The following is a 16,044-nucleotide window of genomic DNA, read 5'->3' on the forward strand; positions in this document are numbered from 1 at the left end:
TACCCTGCTGTCCATACACCTGTCTTCCTCCTTCAGGACCATCAGGGCAGCAGGTGGAGGTCAGGGGCATTGACCTGCTGGTGGGGGTGGGGAGGGTGTTACAGTTAGCCCCAGCCTGTCTGGTAGCACTTTTCTCCTCAGGTACGTAATACAGGTGGCTCTGATCACATGACGTAAGAATAGAAAGTGCCTGTTTTATGGTGGTATCTGCCCTGAGTATGTATGCTATGTAATCATGCTTTTCCAGTGGCCCTTAAAAAAACAGTGTGAGTTGGGGCCATACCTTTTAGGTAGCCTGTGAGGTTTTCAATGTCCTAGTCACCTGTAAGTGTCTCTTCATTCCTTGTCAAAGGAGTGCTTTCCAACTATGTCAACACAGATGATTAATGAGCTGTGTACTTCATCAGTCACCAAACACAGTTATCTAGTGCCATGACCTCAATCTGGAATGTGCATCAGAATCAACTCAAGGGCTTATTGAAAGACAACTTACTGAGCCCCACTCCCAGAGTTTCAGATTCTGAGGGAGAGTCCAGGAATTTGCATTTCTAGTAAGTTCTCAGATGATGCTGATAGTCCGAGGACCTCACTTTGAGAAGCACTAAAACTAGCGTCAAAATGGCAAAAAATAGGATAGCCCAGATCTTCTTTAGCCCTTGGACATGTATTTTGTTTGGCTCATGTAGTATTTTTAAAATGTGAGTTAGTACAGCTCTTTCAAAATCACATTTTATATCAGTTTGGATTCTTAAGTTCTCCTGAAAAAATTGGAAGATTTATAACCCTCGGCTCCCTGATATTTCCCTGTACCCAGCACTCCTAGTTTTTCCTTTTTTCCATAGTATTTATCACCTTCTTAGAGTCTGTATTTACTCATCTTTATTTATTATTATATAGATTTCTTATGGTCTGTATCTTCCCCCCACTAGAATATAAGCTCCAAACTCATTAAGCAGGCTGAGGGCAGGAGTCCCCTCCGTCAGTGGAGCCTGAGCACCTCACAGGGAGGGAGGGAGGGATGGCTGGAGCTGAGTGATGCTGCCTCCTTTAGACAGGATATGGCAGTTCCAGGCCACCACTGCCTTCCCACACCCCACCCCACCCCAGCTTGCTTCTGTCATTTGTTACCTGCCGACACTATAGTCATTTGAGTTTGTGATCTCTGGTAAGACTCAGTTGTTGTGAATGTACTAGTTTAAACAGAATGATCATGATAGAGATACAGCATCTCCCATATAAGAGAATATAACCTAAAAGGGGAATTTTATTTTATTTTAGAGACAGAGTCTCACTCTGTCACCCAGGCTGGAGTGCAATGGCGCATTCTTGGCTCACTGCAACCTCCGCCTCCCGGGTTCAAGCAATTCTCTTGCCTCAGCCTCCCAAGTAGCTGAGATTACAGGCGCCTGTCACCATGCCCAGCTAATTTTTATATTTTTAGTTGAGACAGGGTTTCACCATGTTGGTTGGGCTGGTCTCGAACTCCTGACCTTAGGTGATCCACCCTTCTCGGCCTCCCAAAGTGCTGGGATTACAGGTGTGAGTCACCGCACCCTGCCTGGAATTTCATTTTAAATAGGAAGTAACCTGTTTCTTCTAATGATTTATCTAATTAATTGCTTCAATCTGTAATTTCTCAAAGTATTTTTGCTACATGGCTACAACAAAATTCTTAACTAAAATTATTATTTTACCCAATAATTTAGCACCTTATAAATGCTAGTTGCTGGAAATGAAATGCAAAAGTCAAAAGACACTGCCCTTAAGGCACCAGCAATCTATTGGGGAAGATGGACAGGCAGACAGTTACTATAAATGAGAAAGGGGTGCCAGTCACTGCCTTGAGTGAGGAGAGGAGAGAAGCTATAGATGGCTTTACCAAGGAGGCAACACTGAAATCGTCTTGCAGGGGAAGAATGCCATGCCTCTGAAGGTGAGAAAAGCATTCCAGGCAGGATAGACAGCATCTATGGCATTGGAGTACGTGGCAGGGTTAGCGGATGGCAATTGGGGGCAACCGTGGCTGGGACACAGGGTGCTTAGGGCATTGCGAAAGTCTCAGAGTGGGAAAGGAAGCTGAACTGCTTGCTCCGTTCCTACTCGGCTTCTCAGGGCTTGACAGAGGTGAATTGTCAATGGACTGACTTTCTTTCTCTTTAGCAGCCCAAAGGGAGCCTTCAGGCACATGACACATCATCACTGCCCACGGTCATTATGAGAAACAAGCGTAAGTAGCTCAGCCCACCTCTCAATTCCCTTTCTGACTTTCTGGTTCTGAATGTAAAAATGCTGTTGTAATATTCAGTTATTATTCATAGTCAAGATACAAATACCTATTTTGTGGTGAGAGAAGGCTGCTGTTTTATCCTGCAGATTCCTTGACCCATACCTTAACATTATACCATCAAACCCTCTTGGAAGGTTTCTAAAACAGTCTGTGTATTAGCTTAAAGGCAGCACATTTGCCCTGTGTGTTTAAGCAGTTGACCCCTGCACATCTCAATTTCCTCTTTAATAATAGTTGAGAATTAAAAGACTTGTTTTTAGTGCCTTACAATCATACAAATCAAATGAGATCTGGCTTGTTAAACTTTTTTTTTTTTGAGACGGAGTCTTGCTCTGTTGCCCAGGCTGGAGTTCAATAGCACAATCTCGGCTCACTGCAACCTCCACCTCCCTGGTTCAAGCGATTCTCCTGCCTCAACCTCCCCAGTAGCTGGGATTACAGGCATGCACCACCATGCCCGGCCTAAACTTCTTTCTAAACTGAGAAGTTATAGAAAATGGTTCTTTTTTTTTATTATTTCTAAGGATCTCAAGTGTTACTCAGAATTGAGTAAATCACACCCTTCCATTCACATCAAACTGTTTTCAACAGTGTGTACAAGACTCCACTTTGGTTTTACTGATACCTTCCCCTTTTCACTCCCCATTCCCTGTCTCATTCCCACTGTAGTATATTTAACGTATGTCCTTCTAATCTGCCATATTTTTAGACATATGTATACTTTGAAAAAAAATTATTATTTTGTGTGAATTTAAATTAGATAATATGACTTATGCTTATATATTCTGCTTATTTTTTTCGCTCGATATTGTTTTGAGATATGCATGTTATCGTACGCTATTGTTTCAGACTATGGCATGGTGTTCTTTCATAAGCATATTTCACATTTTAGGTTCCCCTAGAGACAATATTTACATTGCTTCCAGCTACCACCATAAATAATGCAATGATTAATATCTTAGCTGGCTCCATGGAGCCTCTATGAGACTTTCCCCAGACAATGTTCTGGAAAATGTAGTTGTTTAGAAGTAGAGATTCTTGGGCCCCACCCTGATCTGTGAATCACAAACTGTGGGACGGGGCCAGCATTCTGTGTTTTTTTGTGGTGCGTGGGAGTGTGTTTAATAGAGACAGGGTCTTGCTTTGTCACCCAGGCTGGAGTGCAGTGGTGTGATCATAGCTCACTCTAACCTCAAACTCCTGGGCTCAAGAAGTCCTCTCACCTCAGACTCCTGTGTTGCTGGCACTCCGGGTGTGCACTGCCATGCCTGGCTGATTTTTTAATTTTTTTGTAGAGACGGGGTCTCACTACATTGCCCAGGCTCATCTCAAACTCCTGGCCTCAAGCAATCCTCATGCTTTGGCCTCCCAAAGTGCTGAGATAACAGGCATGAGCCACCGCACCCAGCCTGGCCTGTGTTTTTAATAGATCCTCCAGGTGATTCTGATGCCCACTGAAGCTTGAAAACCACTGCTTTATGCCTAATTTCTCTGAGCACCTCCAGATAGCTCCTGAATGGTTGTACTAGTCCACACTCCCAGAAGAGTGTGATTCCCTTTAGACATATTTAATCTGGTTATTATCCATCTTCACACGTAGATGACTAGAAGAGGAGTTTCTCCAGGTTGACACCCACATCAGTCTGTGATCTCACCCATTCCACATACTTTTTATGTCTAGCTTCCTAAAATGCTTTTTTTCTTGTGATATTATCTGTTGTTTCAGAAGTCTGTTTTCTTTCTTATTTTCATGTCTTTCTTAAAAACAAATGCCTATTATGTGCAAGGTTCATGAGTATTACCTTTGACCCCCGCAAGTATTCTTTTTTTTTTTTTTTTTTCTTTTTCTTGAGACAGAGTCTTGCTCTGTCTCCCAGGCTGGAGTACACAGTGGCATGATCTCTGCTCACTGCAACGTCTGCCTTCTGGGTTCAAGTAGTTCTCCTGCCTCAGCCTCTGAAGTAGCTGAGATTACAGGTGCAAGCCACCACACCCAGCTAATTTTTGTATTTTTACTAGAGATGGGGTTTCACCATGTTGGCTAGGCTTGTCTCGAATTTTCAACCTCAAGGGATCCGTCTGCCTTGGCCTCCCAAAGTGCTGGGATTATAGGTGTGAGCCACTGTACCTGGCCCTCCCACAAATATTCTTATTCCTGTTGTACTCCACTGAGGCAACACAGTGGTCTAGAGTACAGATTGTGAATTCTAATTGTATGGATTCAAGTCTGACACCACTGCTTAATAGCTGTGTAACTGGACATTACCAAACCTCTCTGTGCCTCATTTTCTTCCTCTGTAAGAGGATAATAATAGTATCATAGGGTGGTAGTCAGGTTTAAATCAGATCATACCTATAAAGTACTTAGTAGTAAACATTCCTTAAGTGTTAGCTTTCACTGCTATAATCATCACAAATAAGGAAACGGCAATATTGAGTCACTTACTTGGGTAGAATATGGATTGGTTACAAACAAGGAAAGCTGTTATTTTCTTCCCCCTATGCTGGCTTTTAGATACAAGTTATTATACGCTCTGCCTAACATCATTCTGCTTTTCCAGCCTTTTCACCGATTCCTTCTACCTGCTTCCTCTTCTACTCTGTGTCTCCCTTTTACATTAATACTACATAATTACTTCTGCCTTCATTTCCACGGTTCTTCTCATCAGAATTGTCCTCTCTTTTTCTTCTGACCCATCCACATCCTTGCCATTCTTCAAGAACTAGTGTTTTCTTCCTCCATCAGATTTTATCTGCTCACTGACCTCCCTTCAGAAACATTCAGGTTATGCTGCAGGCCCTTTAACTCTTAAGCTCATTCTCTTTTCTACCCACTTGCTCTTTTTCTCTTGGGTGGGGGTGGGGGTGGGGGTGGGGGCAGAGGGGTAGGGCCACATCCCATACTCCTTGTGTACTTCCTGCAGCTAGAGTCTGGTCAGGTTGTAGTATGTCAGGTTTCTGCTATTTTATTGTGTCGTCATCTTGTAAATAGAATTTGAATTGGAAATTAATGATTATGTTAATGCTTATTGAATCAAAGACATCCTGAAATACTGTGAAGTCATAACTACCACCCCAGTCTTATTTCCTTCACCTCTTGACACTCCTGGGGATGGACAGATAATGCAACCTGTGAATGGGACAGCAAGTCAGTTACCAAGGAAAAATATTCCCAAGTGCCGGCATGACCACTTTAGCAAGTTAGATCTCCAGTTTCCTCTTGAGTCATGTTAATGAGAAATATGCATTATGAGAACAAATTAGAATTGACCCTTGAATAACTCGGATGATAGGCGTGCCAGCCCCGCCCCCATGCAGTCAAAAATCCACATAAAACTTTTTGACTCCCCCAGAACTTACCTACTAATAGCCTACTGTTGACCAGAAGCTTTACCAATAACATAAACAGTCAATTAATGCATTTTGTTTGTTATGTGTATTATATACTGTATTCTTACAATAAATTAAGCCAAAGGAAAAAATGTTATTTTAAAAATCATAAGGAAAAGAAAGTATATTTACTATTTGTTAAGTGGAAGTAGATCATCATAAAGGTCTTCATCCTTGTCGTTTTCACATTGAGTAGACCAAGAAGGAGGAAGAGGAAGAAAAGAGGGGTTGGTCTTGCTGTCTCAGGGGTGGCAGAGGCAGAAGAAATTCCACATATAAGGGGATCTATGTAGTTCAAAGCCATGTTGTTCAAGGATCATCTGTAGTTACAGATGTTAAACAAGTGTTAAATTTTCCTCATCTGTAAATTAAAGGAAATCATCAAAATCTGTGCTCTCTAGCAGTGAGCGGAAGAATCATTTGAGCCTGTAAGATACATAGACTCTTGGGTTCCACCCCTAGAAGACAAGGGGGGCTGAGAATTCCATATCTAACAGGCACTCCAGATGTTTTCATGGTGAACTGTCCAAAAGAACTCTGCTCCCAGTTATCTCTAAGGTTCCTTTTACCCTTAAAATTCTTTTAATCTTGGGGCCAGGCGCGGTGGCTCACGCCTGTAATCCCAGCACTTTGGGAGGCCGAGGCGGGAGGATCACGAGGTCAGGAGTTTGAGACCAGTCTGGCCAACATAGTGAAACCCCGTCTCTACTGAAAATACAAAAAATCAGCTGGGCGTGCTGGTGGGTTCCTGTAGTCCCAGCTACTCGGGAGACTGAGGCAGGAGAATGGCTTGAACCCGGGAGGCGGAGCTTGCAGTGAGCCGAGATCGCGCCACCGCACTCCAGCCTGGGTGACAGAACGAGACTCAGTCTCAAAAAAAAAAAAAAAAAGATTTTCAATCTTATTTACAGCTTAAATATTAAAATACGTAATACTCCCACAGGATTCTTTATCCCCATTGCCTATCCCACCCCAGAGGTAACCACTCTTCTTAGTTTTTTTTATTTATTTTCCTGGAGTTTGCTTGTTAAAGTAAATACAACTTGGATTATTTTTCCTTCTTTTAATCATGAAAGATAGCCTGTTATATACTTTGTTCTGCACTTTGATTTTCCTCCCCTTAATAGATCTTGGAGATAGATCTATCTGTGTCAGTACTTGGAAAGTGTCCTCATTTTTTGTAAGTGGCATTGTATTCTGCTATGTGGTGTACTATAACTTACCAGTCTTCTCGTGGTACGTCGTTTTCAGTCTTGCTTTTACCAATGGTGTCGTATTGAGTAACTTTGGATACAACATCATTTCATGAATATGCAGGTATATCTTGTAAAATAAACATAGCCTAAAAGTGAAATTGTTGGATCGAAGAATATAGGCATTTACAATTTCAATAGTTATCACCAAACTATCCTCCATGGAGTTTTTACACTAACTTACAGTTCCAGGGCAAATCCACCGTAAAGCGCCTTACTTCTGTTTGTTATTTGTCAGATGGGTCAGTACTAGGTGGGACTGGATGGGTGGTGCTTCAGTTAGTGTCCTCCTTTTGCAGCCTCACAGCCCAAGGAGCGTCCTCGGTCCGCAGTCCTCCTGGTGGATGAAACCACTGCCACCCCGATATTTGCCAATAGACGATCCCAGCAGAGTGTCTCACTCTCCAAAAGTGTCTCCATACAGAACATTGCTGGGTAAGTGATGGGCGATATTTAAAGATAGCACAGTTGGCATCTAGGTGACAAAAGCATAATAATCACATCATTTGACAAAAAGCTTTTTTTTTTTTTAAGAAATAAATCTATAAAGTCATGGGTTGGTGCAGGCAAGGACGATGGGGATTAGGTTTCTTTCTTTTTTTTTTTTTTTGAGACAGAGTCTCGCTCTTTCACCCAGGCCGGACTGCAGTGGCGCTATCTAGGCTCACTGCAAGCTCCGCCTCCCGGGTTCACGCCATTCTTCTGCCTCAGCCTCTCGAGTAGCTGAGACTACAGGCGCCTGCCACCACGCCCGGCTGATTTTTTGTATTTTTAGTAGAGACAGGGTTTCACCGTGTTAGCCAGGATGGGGATTATGTTTCTGATGCATGTCATGATGGTCATTCTGTCGCAGGATCTCCTTTAAATACCCTTAGCTGGCTGGTTGCTGTAAGCTTTTGTATATCGTCAGCCCTACTTTTGAAGAATCTGAGTTCTAAAAAGATGATTTTTTTAGATCAAAATAAGTAGGAATAGGAAAAAGGGTGATTTAATTCAGAATTTTGGGTTGCAGCCACTTCCAGGTGTCATGCTTTTCTATTGTTCAGATAAACCTGGTGGTTTTGTTTCTTCTTACCTCTGTTTTACATCTTTGCCTTTTAACACTTAAGTCAGTTTCATGGAGGTGAGTGCTGAGCCAATTGTTACTATTGGGTTCTCACTCACTCATTTGCACTGAGTTTCTTTTCTGGTCTCCTGGCCAGGCCTTGGCTGTCAAGTGGTTAGCAGGGGGCTGATAATGATGTTGCTGACTATTTTGGGTAACATGCCTGCCTTCCCATCAGGTGAATAAGCCATTTCAAACGTGTAGGACTCAGAGTATCTCTTTAACCTATCTTGGAGCAAAATTCCTAACTAAAGGATGCAAAAGTATCCTTTTGTTTGTAATTCCTAACCTCTGTGCTGGCTAATGTTTTCTCCTCCTCTAAAAAGTTTCAGGTATTTTTGTTTTGTTTTATTTTGTTTTGTTTCATCTTTGTATTCTCATTATTTCCAAAAGTGTGCTTTTCAAAAGTTGTAACGTTACTAAAGTTTGTATGCATTGTAACTTTCAAAAGTTGGTCTTTAAAGTGTTCTTGCTTTTGTGTCTACTCACATGTCAATTGGGTGCCTGCTGTGCTAGCTGGTGAGTTGGAATTGAGAAAGTCCAAAGAGAACATAGTTGATTGTAAGTGCTAGATCTGTAGTTATTTAGAGAACAGAAAAAACAGTGTACTGGTTAGGCAATAAGTTTTAAACAGAAAGTTTCTTATATAATGTGTACATGGTTTGATGGAAGAAAGTTCCCCTTGCTTCTTATCACTTTTTTTAAAAAGGCTCAAAAAGTCCTCACAATTTGAATCTATCTACAGTGATACTAAATGCTCCCGACTTTGTTACCAGGCAATGTGCATGTTGCTGTGGCCCCAGCATAAGCAATTTGTCTTCAGTCACTGTAGTACTTCCAGCCAGTTGTCATTCTAGAGTCTTCTGGTACTCATTTAAGAATGCAAGCCATAGGTTATCAGAATGTATTTGACAGTATGTATTTTTCTTTTGTCCCCAGAGTTGGCAACGATGAGAACATGTCAAACACCTGGAAATTCCTGTCTCATTCAACAGACTCACTAAATAAAATCAGCAAGGTCAATGAATCAACAGAATCACTTACTGATGAGGGTAAGAGGAAGTTATGGCCTATATTTTATGCCTCTGTAGGGATTGTGTGTGTGTCATTACCTAGAATATAAGTCTTAATGGAGTGATAGTGCCTGCCTCTTCCGTATCCTGTGAAGATTCTCTAAATTGTCAGTAAAGTGTCCAGTGCTTTGTAATGACTGGGTAATCAAACTCATCCATCAGCTGTCAAGTGAAGGATGTCATTTATTTCAATGTGGGCATACTCTTTAGTACAAATCTTTTCCTTCCCTTAGACTTTTGTACATGTACAGTTGTAGCTCACAGAGCAATTGTAAGCCTGCTGTCTTAAATATGAAAAGGTACCAGGTCCCTTCCAATTCTTAACTTCGTGTAGATAGAAGTCATGTCTTAATCATGTTTGATTTATGTCATGTTTATTACTCTTAACCAAAGTCTCGAATGTAGAGTCTGTCACTCCTGAACAGGATATTGATTTTTTTCTGCTACTAGAATATGATCTCTGTGAATATCCCCTGTATTCATGCATCTTATGAAATCAACTATCATCTTGAGGAAAGTCCAACATAGGCTTATTCTGCAGGTCACAAACTGATTCTGATATTGATTTTTTGATATATTGAGGAGTAGGTACAGACATGAATGAAGGACAACTACTGGGAGACTTTGAGATTGATTCCAAACAGCTGGAAGCAGAGTCTTGGAGTCGGATAATAGACACCAAGTTTCTAAAACAGCAAAAGAAAGATGTGGTCAAACGGCAAGAAGTAATATATGGTGAGATTCTTCATTTTGCTCTGATTATATTTGATTTGCATTGTCCAGCATTTTTAAGCGGTAATTTGTTGGGCTATGGAAAATCAGTTTTTTAGTATGTGGCTTCTTGAAAAGATTTCCTTTAAAAACTTTAAGGTACAGAGACATGGTCCTGTTTGTATCCTATCTCCTTTTTGCCCCACTCTTCTCTTTTCGGTTCTACTGAACGTTGTACTTATATATGAGTGCTTATTTATACAGCAATCCTAGAAAGAGGTGTCTCAGTTTTGTTCCTTACCTACACTAAAAACTAGACTAAACACAAGTCATTTCTGAGAACTGGGTATATACAGTCAGTTATGACAGGTGCTGAATTCAGTGAAAACCTCTTTGGAAATCATAATTTAAGACTGATGGAATCCAGTGTACCTATTATCAGAAAATAGGACACGTAAAAAATAGAGGAATAAGATGAAAACACTTGACCAGGCACAGCGGCTCATACCTGTAATGCCAGCATTCTGGGAAGCTGAGGCGGGTGGATCACTCAAACCCAGAGTTCAAGACCAGCCTGGGAACATAGTGAAACCCCATTTCTATAAAAAATACAAAAATCAGCCAGGCATGATGGCGCGTACCTGCAGCCCCAGCTACTCAAGAGGCTAAAGCAGAAAGATCTCTTGAGCCCAGGAGGTCGAGGCTGCAGTGAGCCGTGACTTCAGCCTGCACTTCAGCCTGGGTGACAGAGCCAGACCCTGTCTTAAAAAAAAAAAATGAGAACACTTTTAGGGGAAAGATAACTATTGACCCAATTTTAAGGTTCAAATTGGGCTCTAAACTAGCTTTGGGACTGCAGCAGATGATCTTTGAGGGAGAGATCCTTATAAAAGAGTGTTCCTGACACTTGATCTTTTTCCTCCTTTTAGAATTGATGCAGACAGAGTTACATCATGTCCGCACTCTCAAGATCATGAGTGATGTGTACAGCCGGGGGATGATGACGGATCTGCTTTTTGAGCAGCAGATGGTAGAAAAGCTGTTCCCCTGTTTGGATGAGCTGATCAGTATCCATAGCCAGTTCTTTCAGAGGATTCTGGAGCGGAAGAAGGAGTCTCTGGTAGATAAAAGTGAAAAGAACTTTCTTATCAAGAGGATAGGGGATGTGCTTGTAAATCAGGTGAGAATGGGAAGGATCTCAGGTTCTTATATACACTGGGAAAAAGGGAAGTTATGGGGTTCCATAGCCATGCATTCACATTTTCTTTCTAGCATTTATTATCTGCGTAAGCTCAGGGAACTTATTTAATTTCTCTGGAGCCTTGATTTCCTTTTCTGTAAAATGCGGACAGTAGGGTTTCTCTCCTGATGTTATTTTGGAAAGTTAAAGGGAGGGTATATATAAGTACCTAACGCATATGATAGATGCTCAGTAAAACTTAGTTTTTCTTCCTCGGAGTCTGTGCCATCATCAGAAACAGTATAGTTTAAGAAATCAACTAATATGGCCAGGCACAGTGGCTCATGCCTGTAATCCCAGCACTTTGGGAGACGAGGAGGGCGGATCACTTGAGGTCAGGAGTTCAAGACCAGCCTGGCCAACATGATGAAACCCCGTCTCTACTACAAATACAAAAATTAGCCAGGCATGGTGGCATATGGGAGGCTGAGGCAGAAGAATCGCTTAAACCTGGGAGGCAGAAGTTGCAGTGAGCCGAGATCGTGCTACTGCACTCCAGCTTGGAAGACAGAGTGAGACTCTGTCTCAAAAAAAAAAAAAAAAAAAGGGAAAAAAAAGGAAAATTATTTAAATATTTGGGGCTGGGCACAGTGGCTCACACCTGTAATCCCAACACTTCGGGAGGCTGAGGCAGGTGGATTGCTTGAAGCCACGTGTTCAAGACCAGCCTGGGCAACATAGCAAGAACTGTCTCAACAACAAAAAAAAAAAAATGAAAAAATGAGCCAGGTGTGGTAGTGCACACTTGTGGTCCCAACCACTCAGGAGCCTGAGGTGGGAGGCTCACTTGAGCCTAGGAGTTCAAAGTTGCAGCAAGCCATGGTGATGATTGTGCCACTGTACTCCAACCTGGGCAAGAGAATGAGACCCCAACTCAAAATTTAAAAAAATAGGCCGGGCCCGGTGGCTCACGCCTGTAATCCCAGCACTTTGGGAGGCCGAGGCAGGCAGATCACAAGGTCAGGAGATCGAGACCATCCTGGCTAACATGGTGAAACCCCATCTCTACTAAAAATACAGAAAATTAGCCGGGCATGGTGGCCGGTGCCTGTAGTCCCAGCTACTCAGGAGGCTGAGGCAGGAGAATGGCATGCACCTGGGAGGCGGAGCTTGCAGTGAACCGAGATTGTGCCATTGCACTCCAGCCTGGGCAACAGAGCGAGACTCCGTCTCAAAAAAATATAAGTGTGTGTGTGTGTGTGTGTGTGTGTGTTGGAAATCTTCACCTTTCCCCTCTGCCTCAAATCAGAAGGATCTCATATATCTAAAAACCAGCTGAAGCAGAGAAAATTGAATAAGTGACTATCTGTAAAATGCTTAATAAAATATGTATTGTTGATACTTTCATCAAGGTGTAGTATGGTTTTAGTCATACTCCAGAAAGTTCAGCTAAAAGTTACTTTGGTACTTGTAGATGTGATTGTCATAGACAGATTTTAATGTTTCTTTTTAAAATATTCTTCTTGAAAAACACATTGCCAGTATAACCTTTACAGGTAGAGGGGTATAACATGTACATCTAACTAGATATTTCCCCAGAGATGCAGATTCCCCAAAGATGCAAATTCCCCAAAGATTTTGGGCAAATATCTGCTGATGTGTAAGCAGAGGCTTAATTGCTGGAACATTTGTCTGAGAATTGTAAATTTTGTCTTTCGTTTGTAGTCTTGAGCTCATACCCCTCACTTCATTAATTTATTAGCACATTCACTCATTCATTTTTCAGGTATTTACTGAGCATCTATTAAATACCAGGTGGAACTACAAAGGGGGATATGGCTTAGGCCTCTGCCTCAGGGAACTCCTATTCTAGGAGTAAAAGTAAGCATGTTATGAAATAAATGCAAATGCAGTGCAGTAAATGTTTGAATACAGATAGCTGCAACAGATAGAGCTCAAAATTAAGACCCACAAATGATGACCTTTCCTCCTGACACATCCCCTTGGGCATTTTCATTTCCCTCTCTCTGCCCCTCCTCTCTGGTTTCATCTAACTTTTACTTTATCTAACTTAGTACTTCATCAGACTTTGACTTGTATTACCATTTGTACCTCCTTGTACTTGTGTACAACCCCTAGTAAGATCTTTGGTGCTAGAATTCACAGTTTAACTCATAGTATCCGTTTGCTCGTTCTGTGTGCCAGTGCTAGGATCAACCTTTGGGGCATTTGCTTTGTCATATGAGCAGATAACTTACCGTCTGTCTCAGCTCCTCCATTGGTAAATGGTGAAGTGAAAATCTACCCTGATCCTTCTTTCCAGTTTTTTGGTAAGGATCAATTTGTGTTGCCTCTGGAGGTTTGTAGTACATGGAAATCAATGATTAGCATGTATTTTAGGAGCTGCATACAGAAATTCATTGATTTACTGCAAAGTGAACATACCTTTAGATGAATCATTCAGATTGCACACATTTGGGAATGATTTAAGGGCCTCGTAGAATTATTAGGACTGCTGGCCTGAAGTCAGTAGTACAAACAGATCCCTAGGTAATGATGGCTGTTTGTGATGTCTGTCTAACTGATCAAGGTCAGATATTTAAGATTGTCTCATGAAAAACTCCTAGTGAATCTCATTGTTTTATTACTCTGTTTATGACAAATAGAAGCTAGAATACATTTTGCATTTTCTGTGTGCACAGTACATAAAGTTTCTTTAATTTTTTGTTGTTTTTCAAATCTGCATAACAGCTTTATTGAGATTTAATCCACGTGCCATATAGTCTACCCATTTAAAGTTGAACCTCTTGAGTAACTGCCAGACTGCTTTCCAAAGCTGCTGCACCATTGGATTCTTTTGGGAGAATTTATGAGGAAGCACTCTTGACTTTTATAAGTAGACTGGAAACATTTTACAAAATGGTATTATGAGTTTGGCGCCCCATGGCATAACTTCTGTTTTCTCTGCAGTTTTCAGGTGAGAATGCAGAACGTTTAAAGAAGACATATGGCAAGTTTTGTGGGCAACATAACCAGTCTGTAAACTACTTCAAAGACCTTTATGCCAAGGATAAGCGTTTTCAAGCCTTTGTAAAGGTATTGATAAGAAACATGAAAATCCCCGTCATTGTTGAGAGCCATGTGTCCCTGTCGGCGTTCACTAGAGCCTTTTTCATGTGATTCCTCACAGTCTGTTTACTCCCTTGCAGAAGAAGATGAGCAGTTCACTTGTTAGAAGGCTTGGAATTCCAGAGTGCATATTGCTTGTAACTCAGCGGATTACCAAGTACCCAGTTTTATTCCAAAGAATATTGCAGTGTACCAAAGGTAAGGCTTCTTTCTAACTCAGTCTTTGTATGACAATGGACTGTTTCCTCTGTGGCCAGTAGTACTGGAGGCCCCACGGAAGTGCTATTTCATGCTCTAGTATGTCTAAAAGAGACCTTGTGTTTTATCTTGAATTTTCTTGAATGAAAATTTGGACTGTTATGTTACCAGACTTAGGGTAGATGATAGCAAGAAGGAAAGGGACCACATTGATTCCATCCAGAGTTCAGTGACCTGAACACTGTTCTCTTATGACTAGGCTGGGAGATAATTTCCACCAGTTATTCCCAGAAGTGCTAGAATTGCTGCTGTTTTTCACTTAATCAGTAATTACTGGTTTCTCTCTCTTGGCTAATTCTGTTCCCAGGTAGTTATATTAAAGATTACAAGGCAGTACATTAAAGATGAAGTAAAACAAAGATATAAATAAAAAAAAAAAATTGGTTGCTCTTCCTGCTACTACTCTCCCTCCTAGAAGTCTTTAGTTCCTTTTATTTTAAAGCACAACATATGATTGCATATTATTTATATCATTGAAAACTTCTGACTTTTTTTAGAATCAAACTTATGACAGCAAGAAGGATAGGCAGATGATCTCTGACGTGTTGGCTTCCCTCTGATAGCATAGTCACAAAGGGGAAAGATGCTATCGAGTGAGAAGTCAGGATTCCCCTGCTTCTGCCCTTGTCCAAAAAGAGCCATAAAAAAACAGAATTATTCTTTCCTTCCAAGACAATGAAGTGGAGCAGGAAGATCTAGCACAGTCCTTGAGCCTGGTGAAGGATGTGATTGGAGCTGTAGACAGCGAAGTGGCAAGTTATGAAAAGAAAGTGCGTCTCAATGAGATTTATACGAAGACAGATAGCAAGTCAATCATGAGGATGAAGAGTGGTCAGATGTTTGCCAAGGAAGATTTGAAACGGAAGAAGCTTGTACGTGATGGGAGTGTGTTTCTGAAGAATGCAGCAGGAAGGTTGAAAGGTAAGGCTTGGCTCTTTTGTCTAAGTGTGTGCCCAGGTAAAACAGGCAAAATCCAAGTGCTTTTGTTGGAAATTCACTACCAGATTTTTTTCCCAGACAGCCCATCTCCAAACACCACCCAGGAGCAACAGGCATTTAATTCTTCATAATCTTATATCAAAAATGGTTTGTGATGGCCTACAAAATCATACAAAATAGAGTAAGATGACAAAGAAGTGATGCAGTCAGGGAAAATGGAAAATAAGATTTTAAAAAAACAAAGCAAAGCATAAGATTGGTGCACATATGCAAGCTGTCAAGGAAGGTGTATTCCCCTACAAGAGATGGACAGCCAGGTTGGAATTGGGGTCTATGGCAAAACTCACAAGGAGGGAGACACAATCAGTGAGTTTCACAGAATCTGTGAGTTCAAAGCACATCACTTGTTCACAAGAGATGTTAGAGGAATTTGCAGCTCCAGACACCTAATAGAAAGTTAAGTTTAACCCACATCAATTAGATTTATTATTATATTTTATGCTATTCATATATCTTTAAAGCAAAATAAATCATAAAGGATGCCCATTTTCCATTTGGTTTTAATTTTTACATTTCAGATGGTCAGCCGTATCAAGTTAATGAAGCTATGAGGCTTGTTTTTTTAATTCATGTGTACGTTTGATTTTTTTTGTTTGTTTTCATCAAACCTATATACTCCATGGGCCTATATGTTACACCAATAGCCTTGAATTATACCC

The 16,044-nt window shown here is 41.1% G+C and overlaps 1 protein-coding gene across 1 annotated transcript in view; it reads left to right on the forward strand.

Annotated features, from left to right (window-relative positions):
• Window positions 1-16,044, forward strand: part of AKAP13 (A-kinase anchoring protein 13) — a 335,978-nt gene that overhangs the window by 299,253 nt on the left and 20,681 nt on the right. The window contains exons 18-25 of the mRNA XM_030814959.1: window positions 2,161-2,227; window positions 7,230-7,365; window positions 8,975-9,087; window positions 9,691-9,843; window positions 10,749-10,999; window positions 13,970-14,095; window positions 14,209-14,326; window positions 15,059-15,307. Coding sequence (XP_030670819.1) covers window positions 2,161-2,227; window positions 7,230-7,365; window positions 8,975-9,087; window positions 9,691-9,843; window positions 10,749-10,999; window positions 13,970-14,095; window positions 14,209-14,326; window positions 15,059-15,307 — 1,213 coding nt within the window. The remainder of the gene's footprint in view (window positions 1-2,160; window positions 2,228-7,229; window positions 7,366-8,974; window positions 9,088-9,690; window positions 9,844-10,748; window positions 11,000-13,969; window positions 14,096-14,208; window positions 14,327-15,058; window positions 15,308-16,044) is intronic.

This window comes from Nomascus leucogenys, chromosome 6 (genome assembly GCF_006542625.1).
Source record: "Nomascus leucogenys isolate Asia chromosome 6, Asia_NLE_v1, whole genome shotgun sequence".
NCBI lineage: Eukaryota > Metazoa > Chordata > Mammalia > Primates > Hylobatidae > Nomascus > Nomascus leucogenys.